Source organism: Halyomorpha halys, unplaced genomic scaffold (assembly GCF_000696795.3).
Source record: "Halyomorpha halys isolate HHAL.00 unplaced genomic scaffold, Hhal_1.1 Scaffold421.1, whole genome shotgun sequence".
NCBI lineage: Eukaryota > Metazoa > Arthropoda > Insecta > Hemiptera > Pentatomidae > Halyomorpha > Halyomorpha halys.
In genome coordinates, this window is record NW_027109834.1 from 1136043 (window position 1) to 1148879 (window position 12837).

At 30.0% G+C, this 12837-nt stretch overlaps 1 protein-coding gene across 4 annotated transcripts in view; it reads left to right on the plus strand.

Annotated features, from left to right (window-relative positions):
* The window catches only part of LOC106682525 (monocarboxylate transporter 9), a 252106-nt gene that overhangs the window by 70576 nt on the left and 168693 nt on the right, over positions 1 to 12837 (plus strand). For 2 of the 4 annotated variants that reach the window (XM_014423430.2, XM_014423432.2), the window contains exon 1: positions 11957 to 12484. The exons of the other annotated variants lie outside the window; for them this stretch is intronic. In XM_014423430.2, the coding sequence (XP_014278916.1) occupies positions 12425 to 12484 (60 nt within the window). In that variant the 5' untranslated portion in view covers positions 11957 to 12424. Of the gene's footprint in view, positions 1 to 11956; positions 12485 to 12837 lie in introns of those variants that run through there. 4 annotated transcript variants of the gene reach the window in all.

Consider the following 12837-nt stretch of genomic DNA (forward strand, 5'->3'; position numbering starts at 1 on the left):
TACAGTTGTAAATATCAACAAATAAATAAAAAATAAAAAAAGTTGAAAAAGGGAAGAGAGAAAAATAAAAAAAATAATAAAATAACAATAATAATGAATAAATAAAATGAATAATAATAATAAGTAATTAGAGGTAGTGTGACTATGAATTAATTTTATATTTATTAAAATTTATAAACGAATGTCCTGCAGCAGTCTGGGCTTCAATCTTCGGGTTGAGGTTGGGTTCCCCAGGTTGTAGGTGGTAATTATTATTCAGAAACGTTTGAGGTTCGTTCGGGTTTAAAATAAGGCGAATCCTTTCACCTGTTTGATCTCATTTAATAGATGATTAGAAGATATTAGAAAAGTAATGAATACTGAAAAAGATTGTAAGGTACAAAATTGAATATCAACTAAATTTCCCCTAAAAAAATATTTCGCTTTTTCAGTTTGTCCAAATTATTTCAATACTGTAATCTCATCAAACTGTGCGATGTGTGTAGTTATCTGTTTTAATTTTGAAAATAGTGTCATATTTGCTATTTCAGTTTCGCGGTCACTGGTTGTCAAAAATTAGCCTACTTGATGGCCGTTGCAAATATGTTTAATGATTTAGTGCTTAAACTTTGAGATTTTCGGTTTCAGTATACGGTATGGCGGGAGGGTTTGTTGAAAAGCAGTCATAAAAAGAATTGACTTGGTCAGTATCAGCATTCCACCGCCAGGATTATTCTTCTAGTTCAATGAAGCACCTAGAAATACTCTCTTAGGACTAAACCAAGATATCTCAAAAATCCTTGGAGACAATAATAAATCAATAAAATTTTGTGTTTCAGTTTTTAAAATCACAAAATTTACTGACAAAAATATAACTTGATCGGAAGGGGGAATAAAATAATAAATAATCAAATTAAAAAATAAATAAAATTAAACGAATATAAGCAAAATTAAATAAAATATAAATGGTGTTGATGACCAATGAAGTTTAGCGCCACTAAACCAAAACAAACAAACAATCTCTCTTTGTAGTGGATGCGAAAACCAAAGGAGGCTTACCCAACTAGATATGCCTGATATAAAAGATTCATCTGATCAGCTGATATAAATGTAAAATTAAATTTTATTTATATAATTTACCAGACATGAATCCTGAACAGTGAGTAAAGAGTGCAGTCACATACCTAGCAGACTGTCCCATTGTTTAAGGTGCCATGTAATCTATCATCTGTGTTTAGCCACTCCGTTCATCCAGAATATTTTCAAATTCATAATTTATACTCAGCTTCGATTTATTACACCTCTTGACTTTTTTTTTTTTATAATTGCCCTCAGAAATCTTTGTAAAAGTCACAAGGTGAAAGCTACTAATAAGGCTCTTTAAAAATTAAATAAAGTAGGAGGCTGCTGCTGGGGTCAAGTAAATTCTTAAAAATTAACGCCACCTTTGAGATCCCGCTCTCAGGCTGTGACTTAGTTAAAATTTATAATTCCATTTAGAGCAGTTTATATTGCATTAGCAGGACAATTCCAAGTGAAGTTTAAGCGCTGGCCTGCTAACAGAAGATTAAAGTGTCCTAGACTTCGTTTTCTGAACTTCACCGACCGATTGTAAATAGTTCTCGATATTAAGTTGGTACATATGAATTATTGAACTCTCTTTTAGTTATTTGGGAAAGTTAATGACGAAAGAAAATATGTGATTAACTTAACTAAGGATCAGTATTTTTGATTAGTTAATCTTTTCATTGTTGCACACGTAAGATAGAAATATTCGTGTTCAACAGTGCTGAATTACAGATTATTTCTGAATGTATATATTATGACCCTCTCTCTGAAAAAGACCTAATTATAAATTTAAACCTAGTAATTAATTTACCTTGATTCGCTTCTACAGTGGTATTGGTCCCTGAAGGCTGAGGGTTAAACTTTAAATTATTTACTTTAATAAATATATTCTTTCTACTAAGTGTATACTTAGTAGAATAAAGAAAGAAATGATTTTAAGGCGGAAAAAACTAACGACATAATCTGGGTAGATGGCAAATCGTTTCCGAAAGTATACAGTTACAAATACCTCGGCTTCACAATAACATCAATAAATGTTCAACTGACTGAGGTAAGCTAGCGTATAACAAGCGCGAAGAGAGCCTTTTTTTTAAAATATTGAAATTCCGAAAAATCTGAAGCTAAGGGTATACAATGCTGTGATAAAGCCAGCATATATGGCTGAGAGGCCCCTGGTCTCTAACAGGTACTAAAGGAAGCAGAATCGAGAGATTTGAACGGAAAGTCCGTATACTTACAGGTGCGATTTGCGATCAGAGCCTTATGGGAATTATGGAAGGAGAAGAACTAACAGTGAACTGCTTGCAGAGAGTTGTCAGTCAATATCTCATGAGATGAAGGCAAGGGAGTTAAGATGAGTCAGAAACTATCAGGACGCCACGAAGAGACCACGTGGGAAGCCTCAAACAAGATGGATAGACAGAATTGACAAATATGCGAAAGAGCTGCATGCAGCAAACTGGATAGCAGTAGCCCAACATAGGCAGGCATGGAGAAGGCTAGTTCGGGGGGCAAAGAACTACAAGGACTGTAGAGCCAATATACATATATATTTTTTCTTGAGGAGGCGAAGTAATTATAATCAAATGTGCCTAAATAATGTATTATACTCATGGCAGAGAACTGGAATTATGACACAGAAATATAACATACTATATGAACCATTTATTAGACATACAAAGCTTAAGTCAATTAACGACCTTTTGTTAATATATCGATAGGACACCTGTTATGTAAATGAAAATACGGATTTAAAGGGATATCTACAGATTCGAAACAATTATGATCTTACATTAGAACTTACAAATTTTTATCAGTAACTAACTTAAGGAATGTTAATTATTTCCAATGTTCAATTAAATTAAATTTGTATATTGGCCATTACTATTACTGCTTAACGTTCGTAGTTAATCGTTAATTAACATCTTTATATAATTTTAAACATATTTTATGTAGCTTAATATTAATTTTAAACATAAGGAACATCTTTTGTTGATTTCAACATTGCGTAACCTAGTTATTCGTGAATGTGTAACATTTTACGAGCTTAAGCTGTACGGTCAAATAATTTGAAATGATTATCTTTATCTTTATTGTCTATTAAACAGACTGAACGCCGTGATAGTGTTTGTGTAAACATTGTATAGCAAAACTAATTTAAAAGAAGAAAATAAATCTTACAACATGATAACGGAGTTATAAAAAGCAAGGCAATAAACTAAAAACAATAATATCATAACAGGTCATACTATTACACGTTAGTGTATTACTTTACGAAACCATCTTATGAAAGGAAGAATAACCACCTATTGGTAATTTTTTAGATTATTAATATCCTAATTTGGCTTTCGATGCCGACATAAAATTGATTGAGGATTGATTACATTTGTGCTCCTATGAAGATTGTTGATTTACTTTTATAAGATATACAAGGAGAGATAGCCAGTAGGGAGTCTCCTAAGCTCAAGTTGTGGCATACAAGTGTTCCCTTAAGCCCCCTTTACACGGGACTATATTGGCGGCCCGAGAGGACCAACCAGGATTGGACCCCAGTAATTGTACCTCTACTGACCTGCTGTTCAGGAGGGGAAGTTCCTCCACTTCAACATCCAACCACGTTCACTAAAACGATATCTGATTGATTTAAGTGGACGGGGGGGGGGGGGGCATTAATAGTGACACGTTGTCTCGTATCAGCCAAAATTATTTGATGTGTTTAAAACTTATTAAGCCCCTCTTTTTCGATTTGTGTCCAGTTATTATTTAATAGCATGTAAAAATAACTGATCTGAACAAATATAATAATAATAATATAAACATGATAATAGTATAATAATAGTAATAATAATAGTATAATAATAGTAATAATTATTATTATTATAATAATAGTAATATAAATATGATAATAGTATAATAATAGTAATATAAATATAATAGCCATTCAAATTGGAAAAATATTATTTTGTATAAATGGTTATTAGAAAAATTAATTTTTCATTTTGAGAAAATTATTATTTGCATACATTTTTTAAAATAAATTTGCCTTTTTTAAATTAGCAATGCTCCTATCTTTTTTTTTATTCCATAGAAAAACAGTGTTTAAATGTATAATTACAACTTAATTGTATCCTTAATAATTAAACAAATGAAATTGTTTTGCTTTTGATATAAATGATTGGAACATATTATATAAATTAAAGAAAATAAAAAATTATGATGTATCTTTTGTTTATACGTATGAAACAATATTTATATTAATTTATGAAAGATTCTTAATAAGAGTGAATAACTCTTAATGAACCCAGTAGTTTCTAACCTTGCTTCCTCTTCCATTCCCGACAATCCTCTAAGGCGCCTCAAAAGAAGATGGTCACGTGACCTCATATAATGTAAAATGTTTTTAGAGTTTTACTACTAGGTAGTTTCTCTACATGTTTTATCATATCATTATGATCTTACATTAAATTTACTTGTTGTATTTTATACACAGTTGTAAATGTCAATAAATAAATAAATAAAAACAAACAAGATATGAATAGGTTTAAAATTTGAATAAGCCTTTAAGTTTAATATAAAGTTGTATATTATAGCTAAAAAAGTATTTTTCATATTTTTTTTAATTTCCCTTTTAGTACAAAATTAGAAATTAAGATGTGCATTGATATATATTAATTTATGTTAAATTTCCTTTTATTAGGATTTATTAACAATTAGCTCAAAATCTAAATGCAGCCTTTAGTTAGGGATGGGTGGTACTGGGTATCTTCTCAACCTATCTAATTTTAATATTTTATGTTTAATCAAACTGTCCGTTTACTAATAAATAAATACGCAAATAGGTTCTCCAGAACTTGCTAATGGCGTCCACTAGAGCATTTTTAATGAAAATGGATATAATCCTCTCGTATGTAGAAATGCCAATTGTCCAACCTCATTAGGCGCCACTAATTTCTCCGGGTACTGGAGGTTTTGAAACAAATTTTCAGCGGTGAATGTTACATTAGAAACAAACTATTGCCGATTAAGAAACGTTGAATGGAGGCCCTACATCCTGTTAGAGTGAGTTAATTCCAGGAGGCTAATGGGCCTCCCTTACATGGAAGCAACCATTTCTTTATTTTGGCCAACATTTTCTCTAATGTCTGTCACCATTCCAAGTATTTACTACCCTTAAGAGAGCTTAACGTTAACTTTTTATAACTTTATATATTTATATCATTTTTTTTCTTTCTATTTTTTATTTTCTTTTATAAATATATTCTGTCTGTTTATGATATTAGTGTAAACACAAATTACACATATTTATTCTCATGTACGATAGTATACTTTTATATCTTTTTATCATTTTTTTTTTCCCATTTTTTACATTGTTTGAATTTGTTTAATGTAATTTTAATACTCGCACTCAAACTAAAAATTACTAGTTAATGCATAATTATATAATAGGAAATTTAATTTGCATGATATTTTAAATAGTTGTCCCAAAATTTATCAAAAATATTGCATTTATATTATAACTAATTTGTATTTTAATGCAAATATATTGTATGTCTATTTTTAGCTAAATATAAATATGATAAAAGCATACATTTCAATATTTGTTTTGTTTTTTAAATTATTATAAATTTTTTTATTTCTCTTCAAGACCTCTGAAGAACAAGGAATCTCACATTTTCCGAAATGTTCAGGAGAAAAAGTTTTACCTTGGAAGCATATATTATTTACATTTAACTATTAACGTAAATTTCAGGGACTTACAATATTATTTCATTTCAGTCATTCTTTTTTCACATTTCCTTCGTGCACCCCTTCTGAAAATCAATCAGAAACGAAACAATGTAAAAAAACAAACATTGAGTTACCTGGTTTTTCTCTATAATCTTAAATTGAAATAAATTTAATAACTCCTTAGTGATTTCATATTAAAAAAAAAATTAAAACAGTTAATATATTAAAGAACAAACAAAAAGCAATTGTGATTACCCAATTCGGAAGTAATTCTGAGTTCATATGCTCTCTCATTTCTGTTTTCGTTAACTTTTTTCTGATTTAAAATCTCGTTTCATTGGTAAGATGTTAAACTTTATTTAAGAACAGATGGAAACATATTTGGTAATAATATTACTACAGAACTTAAGTTAAAAAATGAAGATTATTCTTTTTAACAATTTTATATATTTTGTTTTATATGTATCTTTGGTTTTTCCTAATCTGAGAATCGATTTGATTTTTATTATTTTAAAATGTCCTATTTAAAAAACAAATTCTTGTTTGTTTTCTATTTTACTTACCTTGTTGTTACTGACCCGAGAAAAGGATACTATGGGAAGCGGTAATACTATCCAGGAGTCTCTATTTCCCCAGGCTCCAGAGCCTTATCGAAGAGGACTAATAGAATCTTAGAGCGTCTCCGACCGACGGAAATAGGAGAGGAGTTTTATTTAGCAGGGCGTGGGCTCGAGAGAGGATCCGGTGTCTGAATATTCAATCACGATCGACCCGAATGGTATTATGGAAATTTAATCTAGTCACCAATGTAAGCACTTTGTTTATCCTCTTTACCAAGTTACAATCCACGTGAGACCAACTTAACTGTTATTAACGATCTATCAGCTTGTAAGGAATAACAGTTTAACTATCAATCGATGTTAATTAATACTTAGGTGGGAAAAAAGTGTTTGAGTTTTTAACTTTATATTAACGTGTTAATAGCTTCTACGTCTATTAAACTTACGCATTATAATATAAAAGGCTATTTCCAACTCACGAAACAGTTACTGAGGAAATATTTTGAAGCCATTTCCATACTCCTTGATCGAAAGTGCTACCTAAATTTCATCCTTTATAATTATTGAAAACAAGCCTAGTACTCAGCGAGAACAGAAGCTGAATTTTGCTGTCCATTTCCAGTTCGGGATTCATAAAAGATAGTACGAATTCGAGACTTCACCTAATAATATGATATAAATATATTTTATGTTATATCTTCACTCCAATCTATATATAATTTTGCTAAGCCTTAATTATTGTGAAATTATTATTGAATAAATTAACATCCTTAGAAGTTTAAATGTTTTGGTATTGCCTGTTCAAATCATCTTGTAAAGCATGGCGATATAATATATTTATATGTATATTCTATCAACTATAGTTAAGGGGAATAATTAATGGCGGCTCTTTCAAAACGTTACAAAGACAAAATTGTTCGGAGCTTCATAACTTACTACCTACAACACAAACAGTCTTAATAGATCATCATTTAAAACGGAGTTAATTTCCCAAAATATGTGCCATAAAATAACTGTTACGCTCCACAGTTATTCACAAAGCAAAATTGTTTTCCAAATAACGAAAAATCAATATTTTGTGAATTTACTTTGGCAAGTATAATGTAAACTACTGTACCTCCTAACGACGTACTGAAGTCTATTAGCTCTCAATTGAGGAGTAGCAGCAGGAGTGAGTAGGAGTAGGAGCTCCCGTGGTATTCGCCAAAGTAAATTAGCAAAATGTTGACTTTTCGTTGTTGTTTGGATCCGAGGGTAAAAACTATTGACGATTATTATTGCCCTTATTAATTATTTAACTAGATATTAAATAGTTTCCCTCAACTGAACAATTTATTATATCAATTTTGGTAATTAATTAATGATAGTGATATCAAATAATAAATTAACGATAAAGACAAATATTGAATATAAGTATAAACATAAATAATACATAATAGTATTATGTTTTATAATTGTTCTGGCGGGTAGGGGTTCAAAATCAACCTTTACTAACCCAATCGTGAAAAGTAGCGAAGAGAAAAGAAATGAATAGCCGAATTTTATTATTGTATTTTTAAATGAGTGAACATAATAGAAAAAAACACAAAATATAGAAAATATACAAACTAAAAAAAAAAAAAAAAAAAGAACAAAGCAAACTTAAAACTATTACAAAAATGAAATGAACTGAACAAAAGAGAGAGAAACAAAATCTTATATCACCACCGGCGATTGATGGGGCCACGATTGTGGTTGTCCTGAATAGATGTTCTCGTGGAGTTAGACATACGGACGTACGTCCGCCCGCCTTGTTCTCGTGTTGGATGAGTCGAAGTAGTCCGCCCACTTTGGCTAAAATGATGAAAACGACGGAGATGGCCAGGAATGCTGGCAACTACGAATGCGTAGTGAGGAGACAATGGAGTCGATATGTGTGCACACTGAGAAGTTAAGAAGTCATCTCTCTATTTTTGCAGTATAATAACAGAGAGCGAATTTATTTTGTTTTTATAGCATCAGCCTCATAATCGATGAATGATCATATATGTTGGCCGCAACAATAGTATATAAATCAAATTCATATCTGAACGAACAATCCGATAGATTTAATAACTTTAATTGAGTTCTTAATATTCTTACCACTGTCACACTAGACCCTAACCAAGAGTTGTCGAGGAACTCCACAATTCGATTTTTCGTTATTCGGAAATCTCGGTTACTATTTAACATAAAGAGCTCTATTAGAACTCATATTTTAGAATTTTTTTACTAACGCCTGGTAGTTTTAAGAATAAGAAGCTCCGAATGAAAAATTAAAGAAACTTTTAGGATTTTTTCGAATAAAATAAACTTGAGGGGGCGTGTACCTTAAATACTTCAATATTTACTTTTTAATTATACATTAAATATCCCTTATATAGTCTAAGTATACATTCAACTTTTAATTAAAGGTTTTTAATTTTTTTTACTTAAAACAACTCAAAAATGACTAGTTTGTAACTTCTGGAACAACCACAATTTTTTATTCTCTTTACGTTGATTGAGCTATCAATTTTGTCTATTAAATGTATATAGTTTCCATTAAAGTAATAAAAAAAGGGGGATATAACTTTTTGATACATATATATATATCTTTTATTTTATATATAACTTATTTATAACTTTTTTTTTCTTTAGGTGAGTCTTTTTATATACGTTTACTTATACTACTTCCTCCATGTAAGTACATAATTTTATTTTTTTGTAGTTATAAATTTATTTTAAAAATGGGTTCAAGAGTGCCATAAGGCATACAACTAGTTAGTATTCATCAAGAATCATTATACTGTCCGTTAAATCTGTTTATTGATTTTAAGCTTTAAATTCAGAAAGTATTAATTAGTAATTTTTTGGAAATAATGGTCATAAAAGGTTTGTACTTTTTAAGGCATGTTTGGTCATAGAATAAAGCCCTCGGAACGTGCGCCATAAATGAACCATGAACCATTTATAGTGTTCTTATTAAATTCATTTTATTTAAATTATAATTTATTTTTCCTTTTTTATAAGGTTTAACTTAAATTTTTAATTTCTTCTAGAAGTATAGAATATTTAAGATTCGATGGACACCCCCTATTAGGGGTGTTTTGGGAACAATTTTCATAGGACTTAGTTGTGGGACGTGAAGTTTCTATCGGTAGAGAAGTGGTAACTTATTACAATCCTTATAACTTCCTACTAAACGCAATAATTTCGAACGAAAAGCGGTAAAAAAAGAAAAAATGATTTTGAACCAATGATTTATCTGATGTGACCTTTAAAAAAATCGTCAAATTTGTAGATACGTTTTTACTATTCTTTATGATTTGCGCGCAACTATGTGTGAACTAGAAAAAATATAAAGAACAAAAACGTTTCAAAATGCAATAATTCTAACGATGCCATGTTTTAACTAAAAGGAGAATGTATATCGTAATAAATAATTAGACTTTCCATCGAAATTCTACAATTATCAAAAATTAAAAACGCTAACCGATGAGCATAATAAAAATCTTAATTCTTCATAAAATGAAAAAGCAGTTGAAATAAAAAAAAAAAAAGATACAATGAAAATTCTCTGGAAATTAATGATATTGGTTGTCCTAATTCAGTCACCATTTTCAGGTTCTTCAATACTTCTGTACTAAGTAAACTCTTATAATTTACTTTCAGCGCCCTGATAATCCGATTAAAATTAGTTTAGATCTGTAGCTAATAGTGGATGTCAGTGGTTTCAGTTTAGAAAAAACATTTTTGCCGACTTTTGCCATTTGGGGGCGTTGTGCGCCGTCCTCGCCTTTTCTTCTAAACAACTAGAAATTTAAATTTGTTACCTATGTCAAAAGTCATCTGATAATGATCCTCGGTACCATTTATTCCTCGTCTTTTCGTTTCAATATGAAGGATGATTGAGATTGACTTAAAAATTACACATTTTAATTTAAATTGTGGTTATTTGAGAAGTAATTAAATTACGTTTAGAAAAGCCATTTGAATGGACACATCCGATATTTTATTATTTCCTATTTATTGATATGATAAATAATTAACTAAATTAATATACCAATAACCATTGTGTATTATCTTTCAGCCTTTTTGTTCTATATAAATGTTGTCTGTCAATTTTTTTCTTTGTTATTCTTTATAAGCTTCAATGGTTTTTAACAAAGCTGGAATTAAAATAGAGGGAAAAATGAAAAATGATGAAACATCTATTAAACATGTCAATAATTAAATAAAAATAATGAGGAGGAGATGTTCAGGAGGTGTGGTCAGTAACGGGAAACATATAAGTAAAACTTTATTATTTTTTATATACTTTATATTTATTTATTTGTGCCGAAGTTTCGACCTGAATTTGACCAAGCCTTAATCAAATAAAAATAAAAATCGAACAAAAAAAAAGTTGTGATGAGCAGCTAAAATGTACATTCGTAATATGTCATTTAACAATACACTTATTATAATATTGTTATTTCTATGGATAGTTCTATTCTAGCTCTAATGAACGTATACAATTTTAAACGACTCAATGTCAACCATATTTTATTGTTATATTGCTACCTATTTATTTCCGTAATTCCTAAAAAGTCATTAATTGTTTTAAATAAAACTTCTGGGGAGCAGCATTCTGTACGAATCGGAAAACATTGCAATAATTTAGCAAGGTGCAGTAGCTTACAACGTAAGAAATTAAAACTACCTTACCAATACTGAAGCCCTAGGCTGTTACAGGACATACTGTTATAAACTATATTTTTCTATTTTTAATATTATGATTATTAGTTATTTATTTATTTTTTCTTTCTTAAAGTATATTTTTATTAAATAAGTCAGTTGTTCATTTTATTAATTATATAAATATCAGTTGTTTTGTTTGTAAATTTGTAACTTCTTTCATTTTTCAATTATATAAATAATATCACTTTATTTTATTTATTTAAAATTATTCAGTAATTATAATATTGCAAGTAATTGGGAGTGTCTTTTACACGAGACTGAACTTCCACATTATAAATTTTTAAAAGAATATTAAATTGGTAAAAAAACATGTAGGGTCCACCAGGCCGAATTGTGATAAAGGAATTTAAATAAATAAAACATGATGAATTAGAATATTTAAATACCTAATTTTAAATAAAATTATGTAAGCTAAAAAATATGCAATTTTTTTCACCTCATTCAAATTAGGTGTCAAATTAGATATCAAATATTATCTCATTCAAATTCATCAAATAAATAAAAAAATATAATTAAGTAATATAAAAAATTGTTCATTTTGTTTTGATTACTCCTTTATTATGAAATTTCCTGCAAAAGAACCATTTTAATGAAAAACTCCGTAGGCAAAACTGTTAAAACGACCCTATTAAACATGTAACCGAAGACTTATGAGGTTATATTGCCGTCATTCCGCCTTTTTATGACAGTGTCATTACAAGAATTATGGATCGGTATTTGTTTGGCCGATGAAGGAATAATCAAGTTCAAAAATTTGACCATAGCTCCTGTTATATACTCTGTATAGGTTCGCCGACAGTGAAAGTTGCAATGAAGATGTTAGTGCAGAAGGATGCCACGAGGCGGCGCTGCCCTGCCTATCAGCTGACCAGTGGCTGCTTGGCTTGGTACCAAGCTGGCCCGTGTGTGTGCTCGTTCATGTTGGGCCATGTTCAGTTGATCTTCATCCTTGTTCAGTGCTCACCGTTGTAGTCTCTTTATCCAATCCTGTCCAGTTCGCATGTCTGCCAATCCGGGCCACGTCGGTGCGCCCTATAGGCATCGTCAATAACCTCAACCAAATGTAAACGCTCTACCATTTGTGATAATCTCTCTCTTTTCAAAGCCCTGTGTCTATATATTTTCAGTGTTTGAGTACACACGATAATATTATATAAACGTGGAAAGAGTGTTCTCTAATCAGTTTTAGAAGATATCTCACAATTCGGGTTCAAGTGTTTTATCTACTAGCTCTGACAATAAACTGGCACCTTACAGATAAAAGATATCGTACTGTCAATTGTACTTTGAATCGTTTGTAGGATGTGTTATTAGTTTAGTGTGGTGTACAAGTAGTGTAAGGAAGGACCATGTCGACCACCAAGCTCCAAGCGAAACCCGTCGCAAGAAGAATCCGAAAAATTAGCAGGGTAAGTTAGCGGTCATTGCAGTACTTTTTTATTACTTATAAAAGTTTTTAAAAAATCAGCAATACTTTAAAACTTCTTTCGGATACAAAAACCGTAATTTGCGAATTAATAGCTTACAAATAAAAACGATTTTATACTGGCTGTAATATCGATGTCAAAATAAAGATTTCTACAATGCTTGCTGTCCATGATATCATAATAAATCTTTAAAATGTTTGTTCAATAGTCAATCATTAATACTTACATTTAAATTTCTTTAACAAAGAATATTAATATGACTCATGTTGTATTATTTATATTAACTGCTGTGCAAGCAAACGGAAAATATTTCAACACCGAAAACCAATGTATTG